General features: G+C 44.3%; 1 protein-coding gene across 6 annotated transcripts in view; it reads right to left on the reverse strand.

The window, feature by feature from the left end:
• Positions 1-266: 266 nt before the first annotated feature.
• Positions 267-14,854, reverse strand: part of Armc3 (armadillo repeat containing 3) — a 96,354-nt gene continuing 81,766 nt past the window's right edge. For 3 of the 6 annotated variants that reach the window (XM_021156443.3, XM_021156444.2, XM_085835149.1), the window contains exons 15-20: positions 14,380-14,481; positions 13,888-13,995; positions 12,845-12,892; positions 10,106-10,303; positions 6,617-6,779; positions 267-572 (exon numbers count right to left, since the gene is read on the reverse strand). In XM_021156443.3, the coding sequence (XP_021012102.2) occupies positions 363-572; positions 6,617-6,779; positions 10,106-10,303; positions 12,845-12,892; positions 13,888-13,995; positions 14,380-14,481 (829 nt within the window). In that variant the 3' untranslated portion in view covers positions 267-362. The remainder of the gene's footprint in view (positions 573-6,616; positions 6,780-10,105; positions 10,304-12,844; positions 12,893-13,887; positions 13,996-14,379; positions 14,482-14,854) is intronic. The other 3 variants (XM_085835146.1, XM_085835147.1, XM_085835148.1) reach the window with 3 other exon arrangements.

Here is a 14,854-nt window from a genome sequence, read left to right on the forward strand (position 1 = left end):
GTGACTGAGACTCAATTGGACTGAGTTTATTTAAACTAAGTGTTCTGAATACCAAAGCGGAACAGGGATAAGCCTGTCCCATCATAGGAAGCAGTTGCTGCGCACCTTCATAAAAGATGTTAAGCTCCAAGAGGGCTGAGTTGGTCTTACCCATGATAACCTTGAGTGGGGATGGAGACCCCGACAGACCCGGAACGCTACAGCCTGAACCTGGAGCACCGCATAGCCACATCCACATCCACAGTTTATTTCTACACAGAGCCATTTCTAATACTTTTATTTGAAATTATCCAATCGGCTAAAGCCCCTCTTAGAAAACATGTAAAGACAATTTCTGGCTTGGGTGCTCTTGTCTCTGGCGACTACAGAAAGCGGTAGAGGTCAGCCTCTTTGCTGCGCAGCTTCAGCAGGTTCCCCGGGTGGAACATGAGATCCACGATGTATTCTTCGGGTGGGGGCAGGTTCCCGATCATGCCTTTCCGAGCCTCATTCACCAGCTTCACTTCGTTCCACCCTCGGCTGTACTCACCACGCACCAGGCTGCAGCCTACCCCGATTTTATCAGCCAGTGCCTGCAGGAGGAATAAGACACCAGGGGCTCAGGGTCATTTGCTAGCTGATGGAGAGAGAGCCTTAGGGGGAGAGTTAAACACGGGCATGCAACTATGTTTGACCTTAAGCAAGAAAATGGAGAGTAGAGAGGTAGGAGCCATATATGGGCTGTCCCTGAGGGCAGAATAGACTCAGTGTGTGCCGGAGTGCCCTGGGAAAGAACAGTTTTCAGGAGGTTAATGTAATGGAATACAAGTTGGACAGGGTGATTGGAGGGGTGCTACCCCAGGGCTCCAGCCCATGTATCCATCTGCCTTTCCACAGCCCAGGGTGCTCTTTGGCCATGGTAGGCAGTGAGGTTGAAGCAAGTTCTATTTCCAGCCAGTCTGCTTTGTGGTGTAGAGAGAACCATGGGGCAGGAGACAGCAAACTGCAGCTAGCTCTCTAGCGTCAGACTGCTACCCCACTGCACTTGGTTCCTCCCTCTGATTTCCTCTGATTTAGAGGGGGTTGTTGTTGCTTTGTTTGTTTAAATGAAAGAGAAAGTGGTACAACTTAGAAGCCCCAAGACCAAGTTCTCAACACAAAGGAGATTTATTTGACCCAGACGGACAGGGGGCAAGACATAAGAGACAAAGGCTGGAGAGGGAGGACAAGGGAGAAAGGGGAGAGAACAGAGTGAAGAAGAAGGGGTATTTGTCCCTGGGACAAAGGACTGTCTCCGGATAGAAAGGAGACAGGCATGGTCCATAGAAAATGGCTGTTTATAAAGGTCAAAGGAGAAAACCCATGTTAGGATGAGGTATTTAATTTTAACTGGACATGTTCATTAGGTGAGCCTAAGGGAGCTTTTGCTTGCTGGACTTCAGTACTTCATAGCTGGACCTTGATAGTCAGCTTCTAAAGGAGGAAGTAGGCAAACAAGGGAGCTAACCGTGGGGACAGTTTTGGGAATGTGTTCTTACAGTGTTTAGCAAGTCAGAGGGAGAGGGGGAGAAGGGTAGGGACCGCCAGAGCTATGTTTGCCACGCTTGAGGTAGCTAAAGTCCATTCCTTAAGAATCCTTAAAATAATTTAAGGATTATTTTAATTTTCTGCCATGCCATAATGAATAAAAGCGCTTGTTTAAACTGCCCGGGTTCAAATTTCAACTGGGCCCTGATGCTTACCAACTAGTGTGACCATAAGCCAAGGGCGGGCTTTGCAAGGCCAGGCTTCCATTTCTTCCTCTGTGAGCTGGGAAGAAGCATGGGACCTGGATGCTTGTGTGAGGAAGTAATGAGTGCCAAGCCCCATCCAACAAGGCTAAGTGTTAGAAGCACCGGGGGAAGAGAAGTCCTGTTTTAACAGAGTGTATTTGTTACTATGTGTGACTTTTCCAAACTGCATAGTTCAGGATAGGCCAAAATGATAAAGACTTGGTGGTCATTCTCAGGACTCTTAGGTTTTGATTTTGATACTGTTTGTCCTATAGCTGAAGACAGCCTAGAAAGCAGTGACCTGACTGCAGAGCACAAAGTATCAAAATCTGTCTCCCTCAACGATACAAAGACTTTGTGTGTATGTGTATGTGTGTGCATGAGAGAGAGAGAGAGAGAGAGAGAGAGAGAGAGAGAGAGAGAGAGAAAGATTCTCCAAAGAAACATTTACTGGTGTGTCTCTTATTTCCTACTGAAGAACTACAATAGATAACCATCCCCTATTTGCTAGAGCGTGCCCTATTTGTAAGGTACTTTAAGGTTGTGACCTGGCTTCACATCTGCCTCCAGTGTGCAGCCTAAGGCAATCTTCTGAGTTGCTGAGTAAGTGAACTAGCTTGTGTCTAAAAAGCTATTTTCCTTGTAATGTGGAACACCCAAAAGTCCCCTGCTCAGAGGGAAGGGGAGCAGGGGTGGGGCTTAGATCCTGGAAAGCATTAAGAAAATGCAAGTGATAGGCTGGAAATGGATTGACATACACCTCCACCTAAACATGGACAGCCCTGTCACCTTCTGCAGCCTGTGCATCCGAGTGGACAGGACTGACAACTGGTCCCAGTTGGTTGGCAAGCTATGAAAGATGGAGGAGAGAAGAGGAAGGGAAACGAGGGAGTTTGTGCAGGGATAATCTCTTGTGGAAGCATCACCTGTCAATAAAAAGCTGATGGGCTATTAGCAAAAGGCAAGAAGTAGAAGGTGGGAGATCCAATACAGAGATTGGAACTCTGGGAGATAATCAGAGGCTCAAGATTCTCCACGTGAACTCTGAGGAAAGCTAACCAGCCGTGTGGCAGACATAGAATAGGTTCAATGGGTTAAATAAGGTACATGCTATTTGGGAAACAAGCCTAGCAGAAGACCATAAGCATCGTTAGTAGATAATAACCCTCTGAGCCATTACTCTGGAACTACCGTGCCGGTGGAAGAGCTGAGGTTACCAGTGAGTGACTTGTTGGTTGCGGACTGGCAGGGAGTAAAGCCAAACTAGGGCCATCGGTCTGGAAGAAAATGATCTAAAGAGGATGTTTGGAGAGGATAAAGAGTAAGAGATTCAGAGAGCACCTTGCTTAGCATTCAGTGGTGGAATGCTAAGTAATTGCATGACCCAGGTAGCCTATAAGCGGGATCAGAGTTAGGTATTGAAGATCCGTGCACCCTTTCAAATCTATATCCTGACACCGTAACTCTAATAATGTATTTGGAGGTGAGACTTTTGGGAGGTGGCTAGGCTTAGCAGAGATCATGAGGGTGAGACCTCCCTCTCTAGGAATTAGAAAAACAGGAAGATCTGCCTGGCCTGTAATGGCACACACCTTTAATCCCAGCAATCCTGGAAGCAAATAGATCTCTGTGAGTTTAAGGCCAGTCTGGTCTACAGATTGAGTTCTAGGACAGACAGGGCTATGCAGAGACCCTGTCTCAAACAAACAAACAGGAAGAAATAAGATCTTCTACCCTGTGAAGATGCCTCAGTAATGCAGCTAACTGCAAACCAGGAAGAAGTCCCTACCCAGATACAAATCCTTCGGTTTACCTTGGATTTCACTGCCTCTAGAACTGTGAGAAATATTTGCTGCTTAGACCCCTTGCCACACCAGCCTGTGGTGCTTTGTAATATTAAAAGGTACTTTGATGATGAGTAGGATTAAGGTAAAACTAGAGTGAGATGCAAACTGGAGTGTGATGGGATTAGGATGGTCATGCCAGCTACATTTATGCCAACTTGACAGAAGGTATAGAGTCCTCAGAGAGGAGGAAGCTTCAGTGGAGAAAATGCCTCCCATAAGCTCAGGCTGTAGGCAGGCCTGTAGGGCATTTGTTAAATAGTGATTGACAGGGGGAGGGCCCAGTCCATTGTGGGTGAGGCCATCAATAGGCCCTGAGGCCCTGGGCATATGAAAGCAGTCTGAGTCAGCCTTAGGGAGCAAACTGGTAAGCAGCACTTGTCCATGATCTCTGCATCAGCTCCTGCCTTCCGGTTCCTGAGCTGCTTTGAGTTCCTGACCTTACTTCCTTCAGTGATGGATAAACCCTTTCACAGCTAGTAGTCATGCCTCAGGGTATCTGTAAGAACTGGAGAAGGAGGAGAGAAGAGCCACTCTGAATGTGGCCAGCAGCATCCCATGGGCTAAGGGTGGGGATTGGGGATTGCATAAAGGGGAGAAAAAAGAAAAAAAGTGTCATACCTCTGTCTCTTCCCCTGCTTCCTCACTGTGTGTGCAGTGTTATCAGCTGCAGCTGCCATACCTCCCCATGTCCTTGGTATTGAACAAACCCCCTTTTTCCCTTAAATTGCTTCTTGCTAGGTGGTTGGTCACAGAAAGGAGAAAAGTCAGTGATACAGAAGTTTCTAGCTCTTGGTAGATAGAAGAAATGTAATTTTTCAGTCTGTATGTTCAGGAAATGTTTCCTAAGTTCTTACACAGTGGATAAAAAAGAAACATGCTCTCTTAAGCTTCACTATGCTCCGTCTTCCTGTGCCCAGGCTTGGTGAGTGGTGCTGTCTTCTCTGCTTGCCTTGCCCAGGGCCTGGGGATCATTCTTCTCTTCCCAGGCATTCTCCCAATGACATACAGGCAGCTACCAAGTCCTCTTGGTGCTTATATCTGAGTCTTCTCAGCCTTATCCTCCTTCCACCTTATAATTTGTCACCTGTACTTGTCTGCCCACAATCTAGTGGGTTGTCCTGTCTCTAGGTGTGTGTCTGTTCTAATTCATTCCTCTGTCTCCAACGTGAATGGCCTTTCAAAATCACACACACACACACACACACACACACACACACACACACACACACATTCCTGACCAAAAAACATTTGAGCGTTGACTCAAATTTTAGGGTGAAGGGCAGATTCATCTGATGCTTCATCTCAGGCCTTCAAATACGCCCACTCTCTCTTTCCATCCTCCTGCTTTCTATCCACATGATAGCCTCTGCAGGAGGAATTAAATGGACAACTGCTTCTCATACCAATGTTATTTTAAGTGTAGCTGTTTATATGGTTTAGAAAGTTTTTTTTTCTACCTAGTGATATTTTTTTTTCTGTGTGTGTGTGTATCTTTGTCTTTCTCTCTCTCCTCTCTCTCCTTCTCCCTCTCACCTACCTCTTTCTCTGTGTGTGTGTGTGTGTGTGTATTTCTCTCTGTGTGTTTCTTTCTCTGTATGTGTTTGTGTGTTTATCTCTCTGTGTGCTTGTGTTTGTCTCTCTGGGTGTTTGTGTGTTTACCTCTCTGGTGTTTATATATTTATCTCTCTGCGTGTATTTGTGTGTTTATATCTATATGTTTGTGTGTTTATCTCTCTGTGTGTTTGTATGTTTATCTGTGTGTTTATATGTTTATCTCTCTGTGTGTTTATCTCCCTGTATGAGTTTGTATGTTTATCTCTCTGTGTCTGTGTTTATCTCCCTGTGTGTGTTTGTGTGTTTATCTCTCTGTGTGTTTATCTCCCTGTATGAATTTGTATGTTTATCTCTCTGTGTCTGTGTTTATCTCCCTGTGTGTGTGTTTATCTCTGTGTGTGTGTTTATCTCCCTGTGTATATTTGTATGTTTATCTCTCTGTGTGTTTGTGTGTTTATCTGTGTGTGTGTTTATCTCCCTATGTGTGTTTGTATGTTTATCTCTCAGTGTGTTTATCTCTATGTGTGTGTGTTTATCTTCCTGTGTGTGTTTGTATGTTTATCTCTCTGTGTGTTTATCTTTGTGTGTGTGTTTATCTCCCTGTATGTGTGTTTATCTGTGTGTGTGTTTATCTCCCTGTGTGTGTTTGTGTGTGTTTGCATGTGCACATTCACCTTCTTTGTGGATCCTGAGGAAGAATCTTAGGTCATCTGCTTTGATTAAGAAGTGTCCTTACCTGCTGAGCCACCTTCCTGGCTCAGAGACTTGTTTTTTTCTGTTTTGTTTTGTTTTTAGAATTATTTTATTTATATGAGTACACTGTAGCTGTCTTCAGACACACCAGAAGAGGGCATCAGATCCCAATACAGATGGTTGTGAGCCACAATATGGTTGCTACGTGTTGAACTCAGGACCTTTGGAAGAGCAGTCCATGCTCTTAACCCCTGAGCCATCTCTCCAGCACCAAGACTTGTTTTTAAACGGCAGATTCTTGCTGTGCAGCCTATGGTGGCCTCAAACTAGAAAATCTTCCCTCCTCAGCCTCCCAGGAACCAGGATTGCCGGTGTGTGAGCTCCAGCACACCTGACAGCTGATAGAACCTATGTAGCCTCTAACAGATTGGCCGTGTGTCACTTCTCTCTCTGAGCCCTTCTCTGGCATCACCTCAGAGACTTAGGCACCTCTTAATGGCAGACTCTATCACAGTCCTATCTCTCACCTCCAAACCCTGCAGGAATCCCAAAAGGACAGAGGTAGATGATAAATTTGAATGACAGTACTTCTAGTAGTCTGATGAAATGTATGTGCAGGTGCACATGTGTGTGTGTGTGTGTATGCCTCTGTGTGTGTATAGTCACATGTATTTCAAATTACATAAGTATAAATGCAAAGATTAATATCCTGATAAGATAAAGAAAACACTTTTAACCTAATAAGACAAGAGACAGAAATATCTTAAATACCTTGAAAAGCAACGCTCGATGATAAAAGATTCCCTTCTTGATGTATCCAATTGGTACGACATTGGATTTCAGTTGAAATTTCAACTCACTTATATGAAGTTCCCAGCTGAAATCAGCTAGCTTCTCTTTTGGAATCTTACCGCCCATTTTATCTGCCACATACCTGTGCTCATTACATTGAGATGAAAAACAGTTTTAATCACTTACTTTAGATGATTACATATATAATTGCACATGTAAAAACTACACTTCCTCTGTTTTTTTATTTGTTTTACTTAAAAAAATAAATATACCTGCAGGAAAAAAAATCAGCATGCTTATTGTACTGAGGCAATCACAGACACATATACACACTGGAATCCTGTGATTTGATTCAACACAAAAAAAGAAAATGAATGCTAAGATACCAGTGGACATAACATAGGCCAAATGACTATCACACTGAATATAAATGTAGTTTTAAATTTTTATCTTACTCTTGAACAGTGGGGGGAGTATTTTAGTCTGAAAGTTGAGGCATTTACTAACTGGTGAGCTTTTTCTTTCTATTCTTGTGAGAGAAGGTCTCAGCACGTTGCCAAGGCTGGCTAGCCCTTGTGAGGCTTCTTCAGCCTGACCAGTGTACAGTGCATTGGAGTAGCCCACTATAAATTTCATGACGTTTTTCTTTTAGAATTTATCTTTTGAATTAAGAATGGTATGGCATTATATAACACTGACATCAAAGGAGAGTAGAAGAGGAGGAGGAAGAAAAATGTATTTCAAGGTGTACTGGCTAGTTTTGTGTCAACTTGACATAGCTGGAGTTATCACAGAGAAAGGAGCTTCAGTAGAAGAAATGCCTGCATGAGATACAACTGTAAGGCATTTTCTCAATTAGTGATCAAGGGGAAAGGCCCCTTGTGGGTGGGACCATCTCTGGGCTGGTAGTCTTGGTTCTATAAGAGAGCAGGCTGAGCAAGCCAGGGGAGGCAAGCCAGTAAAGAACATCCCTCCATGGACTCTGTATCAGCTCCTGCTTTCTGACCTGCTTGAGTTCCAGTCCTGACTTCCTTGGTGATGAACAGCAGTATGGAAGTGTAAGTCAAATAAACCCTTTCCTCCCCAACTTGTTTCTTGGTCATGATGTTTGTGCAGGAATAGAAACCCTGACTAAGACACAAGAGTAGCAGGTGTGTGGGAGAGAGAAATTGTGATACTTTGTTTTGTATCCCCACCCCCAAAATACTATCTTCTATGATAATGTCAACAAACATCTCTAAAATTTCTCTATAACTAAGAACATATGGTGGGGAGAAAAATTGAAAAGTTAAAGGAAAGATTGGTTTTTGGCTACACTGTGAAGAATAATGCCTTAAAAACCCAAAACAGAGGATTGGGGGGTGGTGGTACTCAGATGTAGGGAGAACAGGAAGAGAGAAGGAAGATGGCTGGTGGGAGTGGGAGGGACAGGCAATCTCTCTCACCTGCCAGAGAGATCTAGGATAGGAAGAGGCCCCACAGGGTCTATGGGAGTGAGTTTAGCTGAGATTCCTAGCAGTGGGGGATATGGATCCTGAAGTGATCACTTCCTGTAGCCAGGCAGGACTCTCAGTGGAGAGATTAGGACAGCAACTCACCCACAAAACCTTTGACTCAAAATGTGTCCTGCCTACAAGATGTGCAGGGACAAAGATAGAGCAGAGACTGAGGGAATGGCCAACCAATGACTGCTCCAAATTGAAACCCATTCCATGGGCAGGAATCAATCCTTGACACTACTAAGGATATTCTGTTATGCTGGCCAACAGGAACCTAGCATATCTGTCCTCTGAGAGGCTCCACCCAGCAGTCAATGGAAAGAGATGCAGAGACTCACACTGGAACCTTAGACGGAGCTTGGGAGATCTTACTAAGAGTTGAGAGAAGAATTAAGGGACCCAAGAAGACAGGGACTCCATAGAAAGACCAACAGAGTCAACTAACCTGGACCTTTGGGGACTCCCAGAGACTTTATCACCAACCAAAGAGCAAGTCTGGGCTGGACCTAGGTTCCCTGCACTTGTGTAGCAGATGAGCAGCTTGGTCTTCATTCGAGTCCCCTAACTAGAGCAGGGGCTGTCCCTGAACCTGTTGCTGGCCTGCCCGCCTGCCCTGTGGATACCTGGCCCCTAAAAGGACCTTCTTGCCTGGCCTCAGTGGGAGAGGATGCACCTAGTCCTACTCCTGCCCAACTTGATGTGGGGGGTGGGATGTGACACCCAGAGGGGGCTCCTACTTCTCAAAAGTAAAGTGGAATGGGGGAGGATTGTGTGAGAGAGTACTGGGAGGAGAGGAAGGGCTGTTATTGGGTTGTAAAGTGAATAAATAAAAATTAAAAAACACACAAGAAGAAAACAAAACAGTGCAACTAAACCAAAACAAAGGACAATGAGGAAGGGAGGTGGAGGCGAGCAGTCACCCCACCTGTAGTGACAGCCCATCCCGCAGCTGGACAGACCTCTGCCATTGTCTTGCTCCTTATCATTGTTTGAAAGTAAGCTGATTCAAAAGTGACGAGTGGACACAGTGTTGAGAAGTACTGCACAAGTGTTTACAAGACTCTCCAGTCAGAGCCATTAAGCCTCAAGGACACAGGAAATCCTTCTAGAGCCAACCGCACTGAGTCTCCCCCAGTCCTGTCTGACAGAAGTCGGGGATCTGTCAGCTGAGAGGCTTACAGTTGTCACTTCCAGGTTTGAGGACAGCTACTTGGCTCCCACCTGCAGTTGACTGAGCCCCCACTGCAGCTGGTGCTGAAGCCAGCAGCTCACGTGCTGGGTTGTGCCAATCATGGAGCCCGTCCCCATTTTCTGTCCTGCTCCCTTAGAGACCTGCTCAGGGCCTCAGCCTCTGTTTATGGAAGGAGCCCAGTGAAGAAGGGCAACTTCTGAGGCTTACACAGGGCTTGTTCTGCCCAGCAGCAAGCTCTCAGAGTGCCCACAGCCCACTCCAGAGAAATAGCAAATGAATCAGCAGACATCCATCAGAAAAGGAAATGTGTATTAAAACAAAACAAAACAGAAACAAACAAACAGCAGGGGGGTTAGAGAGAACTCACAATAGGATGCCTTTAAATGCTGAGTACCTCATACACCTAAGGAAACACTTGGTTTTTAAACATAGATTCACTCACTACCTCTCTAAGATCATGCCAAAGATGTGTCTTAACAGCTTAGTTAAAAAAAAAAAAAAAAAAAAAAAAAAAAAAAGCAAAAGCAAAAACCAGGTGTTTGTCTCTAAGCGATTTCAACTCTGATTCACACAAAAATGAAGAGCACCCGTGTGTGATTCATCGTGCTTCTGCGGGGAGGCAGAGCACGGGCGCTGTAAACCATTGCAGCTTCTTTTGTTGGTTTTATTTTAAAGTAACTTTAAAGAAAAGCAAACCACTGTAAGTTTTAAAAAAAAAAATCTGAAATTAAAATAGATATACAGAGAGAGAAGGAGAGGGAGAGGGGAGAGACTCACTTGGCAAGGACCTCAATCTGTTCCTTAAGGTTGACAATGGGCAGTATCGACTTGGTCACCTCCAGCACATACACACAGAACTCAGGGTCAGGAGGAGGGTACCACTCTTTCTCAGGGCTGCCTTCCGTGAACTTGGGCACTGCCAGGATCTCTTCTTCCTCTTTCATTTTCTCTTCTTCTTTTTTCCCTTTCCCTTTCCTTTGAAAGTAAGCAATAATAAAACCCCATATCCTGTCGAAATGACCAAATACTAACTATGCTCTGAGTCAATCTGAGAAGCCTCAGGGAAATAAGGAAAGGGTAATCGGGGAGGGAAATTAGTTAGAACAAAATACAATGTGTGTATGTATGTATGTATGTATGCAAATGCTATGACAACTCTCATTATTTTGCATCTATATTAAAAGTTAATTTAAATTAAAAATATAGAGACAATTCAAATGTCCTTTGATAAGAGATAGGTATATAGTGTTAAGACCATACAATAAAATACTGGTTAAGAATAAAAAGGGATAGGCTACTAACGCACAGAACAATTTGGAAGCATCTCAAAGGCATTATGCTGGCTGGAAAACATCAGTATCAGATGTAACACACGAATGATCCCATCAAAGTCATTCTTGGCTGGACCTGGTAGTCCATGCTTTTAATGCCAGCACTCAGGAGGCAAAGATAGGCAGATTACTGTGGATTCAAGGTCAGCCTGGTCTACAAGTGAGTTCGAGGCTAACTAGGGCTACACAGTAAGACCTTGGAAAGGCAAAAACGACAGGAAAACCACCACAAGGTCCCGACATCCAGAGAAAAGAAGGAGTTGCAGTATCAGGGCAGGACTCTGGGATGGCTGAGCTCCTTTCTATTCTGACTGTGGTGTCAATGGTCACACAAATTCCCTCTTTAAAATTCTGTAGCATTTTAAACAGAAAGAGATTTTGTGGCATGTTAATTTAAAACTTTGTTGCTTGTATAGTTTTCTTTTTCTTTTTTTCTTTTTTTCAAATTTTCCTCTGTGTAGCCCAGGCCATCCTGGAACTCACTATTTACTCCAAGCAAGCCATGAACTCAGAAATCTGCCTGCCCCTGCCCCTGCCTCTGCCTCCTAAATGCTGGGATTAAAGGTGTGCACCACCACTGCCCGGCTAATTAAAGACTTTAATTGCTCTGGGCACTCTGCTTACATTTGCGTGAGTTATTATTCACGTTTACACCAATTATCCCTAGCATGGGAGGTGGAAAAGCTTGCTCTTCATACCCTTCCATTGACTAACACTAGGCACTAGCTGCTGAATTCCTTGAATCCATTTTCTGTTGGGCACCCTTCCTGCAAATAGCTTCTCCTAAACCTTTGACCCACCTCCAACCCCATATGTTATAATTACTTTCAGTATCTCCTGCTAATAGATAATGTCTTCTCTGTCACTGGTACTCCTTGGGATTACTTTACCAGCCTTTTTTTCCAGGGATGGCACTAGCTGAAAGGATGGAAGGACTGACAGAAGAGCAAGTGACTCTGCCTTAGGTAGTGCTGACCCAACAGAACTTTGGCTGGGGAGGAAAGGGTTTCAGCTTACATCTCTCAGGTGACACTACATCACAGAGGGAAGAAGTCAGGGCTGGAACTTCAGGCAGGAACTGAAGTGTAAGCCATGTAGGTATAAGGCCTACTGGCTTGCTCCTCATGGCTCTCTCATACACCCCAGGACTCCAGGGATGGTACTACTTACTGTGGGCAGAGTCCTTCAACACCAATCACTAATAAAAAAACATATTCTTCAGACTTGCTTACAGGCTCATCTGCTTGAGGTCATTTTCTCACTTAAGGTTCTGCCTTCCCTGAAGACTCAAGCTGACAGAAAACCAACTAACATATCCTCTAGATTGTCACTACAGCCCCTTTGCAAGGAATTAAAAAAAAAAAAACAAAAACAAAAAACGTAAAGGATGCAAGAGTCTCTGGTGATGCTCAGCCTTCCCACTTCACAGCTGACCCATACTCTAATGGCCCCTCCAATGGTATTTTCAGCTTTAGAAATGTTTCCTCTTAATAATTGTCAAGGGGCAACTGCAGTAAATGAGACTCTTATGGCATACTCGTGTGGGGTAACATCAAGAGGTTTGTTGAAATATGCTTGGGTGGCGTTGGAACAGAGTATTTCAGAGTTAATAAAAAGACCGAGTCTCAGGGATCCAGGTAGGTCAGAACAGGACAGTGTGGGCTATGTAGTGTTCCTCAGCTCAACCCCAGACCTGCTCCCCAGCTTCTAACCCCATAGTGACAAGTCTCAGGACGAGCTGCAGCTTCGGGGGTGTCCTAAGTGCTTCTGTCTCTCCTTCCCTCTTTCTGACTGACCTCAGTTCTACACTTCAAGATTTCTAGATGACTTTGTCACCTCGTCACTAGTGGCATGTAAATAAGAACATTAGTCTTAAGGTGAAGGGACTGTCACTTTAGCTGAACTTGCCACACCCTTCCTTGTATGTACAGATGCCGCTCCTTTGTCCTGTGTTCAGGAGACTAGACTCTCACAATGTTACGATTAAGCAGTAGATCTTCTGAAACAATTAATTGCCTAATGGACAGGAACTTAATTTGTTCCAGATTCAAATAAGCCAAGAATATGGGGCTAGCCTGGGACCAGGCAGGAGCAGCACCTACTTTAAGCAATTCTCAAGTTTGGGGCTTATGTTTCAATGAAGCAAACTGGGGGTGGGAATTATTTATCTTTACCCATTACTTACCACAGAAGGTAAGAGGAACAAATCAACTGAAGTCTACTTTTCTTTTTACTATTTTGAAAAAAAAATCAAAGATTCCTTCAATTGCTATTAGTAAGTACAAATCATTTTTAGTCCCCACCACCACCCTCAACTTTTTTCACACAGGTAGTCCAGGCTGGCCTCCAACTCTCTATGATGCCTAGGGTAAGTTTGAACATCTGATCCCCCTGCTTTCACCTCCTGAGTGCCGGGATAGCAAGTGTGAACTACCAGGCTGTCCTACTGCGGATTAAAGCCAGGTATGTGTGCAGACGAGGCAAGTACTTTGTCAATAGAGCCATCTCCCCAGAGCCAAATAGGATTTTAGAATAGATAAAACCATAGAAGCACAAAGCACACCGCAATTGTTCCAACCATAAGAGCTAGATCTCTTTCTCCCACTTTGTGTTGCTTCTGTCTTGAGGGTAGGGGACACAGCCAGAAAAAGGATGGAGAGAGTACCAACAGGAAAGGACACAGGTTCATGGTCTGCTGCAAGAAGCTAAGCCCCCTCCCTCCCAACCCCCATCACAGGTCGGGTGCAGGGACACCAGTAGCTGAGGACAACTACTGCCTCTATTGTCCTTTTGGAATGAAAGCCACTGTAGTACTTGATGGTAGTAGTTAACAGGGTAACCTGATTTATCCAGAGACAGGAGAAATTCTGGGTAAATTTTTCAAAGACAGCACAGAATAAAAACAAATGCTTAAGTTACGACTTAATGCCTCATTCAATACATATGATTTAAAAGTCAAAGCAGTGTTGGGGCTCAAACCCAGGTAATGAGGCTTGCTGGGCAAACTTTATGACACCAAGCTATGTAATGCCCAAAGGGTGGCAACTAACTAGGAAATTTTAGGTGCTAGGTTGTGGCTCAATGTGAGCCCTTGCCCACTATGGAGACCCCAGGGTCCCATGCCCAGCACAGAAGAAACAAAAGCAATCTCTCCCTTCCTGTGCCCTTGCTGCATAATCACAAGTTGTCGAGATTATAACTAGGAGAAGAAAACAATGAGTTTCCTACCTTACTCCCTTCTCTTTGGTGACAGCTCTGCTAAGGACAGTGTTCCGTCCCGATGCTGGCTCTGATTTTTCTTCTGTAGGAGATCCAAATCCAGCACTAAAACGAAAACTATTTTTCTTTTTTGTCATTTGAAAAGAACATGGCTTATTCTAGTCACACTAACAGTGCTGACAGGTGACATTTTAAAGATAACTCTCATTAGAAGGTCCTTTCTCTTCCAGCATGATTGGATTCAGTCACCACTGCAGTCAGGGCCTATCCCATCCACAGTTTAGGGAAACTCAACCTCTACCGCTGCTCCTCCATGTCTCATTTCCCCCAGACAACTTTGCCACACCAGCTTACAAAACAGTTATGCAGCTAAATCATCATCATAAGAAGAATTGATTTACCAAAATCTAAAACTCTAAAAACAAAACACCCCCTTCACACACACACAAATTTCCAACCACCTGGGCAGGTTGGTTGAGTGTTGACACAAAGTGTCCTTACTTGGCCTTCTCCTTGCTTGCCCTTCTTAAGGAAGATGAAGAAGAAATGCTTCGTCCATAGCCAACGTCAGATGATTTATCCTCCATAGATGGAGGTGGAGAGCTAAAATGTTACACGTTTGAAGTTAGGTACAAGCTAAAATTTGTCAGTGCTAACTTTGTCCTGAGAAACAGATTTCTTGGAAAAGTCATATTTGCAGAGCCGTGCCATATTATTTTTAAAGGCATAAAGAAGAACTTAAGACAAAGCTTTCACCAAGCCTGAAATGGATTAGCTCAGCTGGCAGAGGGCTGGCCTCAAAAAAGCCTTCACAAAGCCTTCAGCTTGATCCTCTTCGCCACATAAATTATGACTGGTGGTGTGCACCTATAATCTACCCACTGCTGGAGGCGGAAGTTCAAGGCCATCCTCAACTACGAGAAGGGTTTGAGGCCAGCTTGTGCTATAAGAAATCCAATTTAAAAAGCCAAAACTT

This window comes from Mus caroli, unplaced genomic scaffold (assembly GCF_978045245.1).
Source record: "Mus caroli unplaced genomic scaffold, Mus_caroli_1 scaffold_2, whole genome shotgun sequence".
Taxonomy (NCBI): domain Eukaryota; kingdom Metazoa; phylum Chordata; class Mammalia; order Rodentia; family Muridae; genus Mus; species Mus caroli.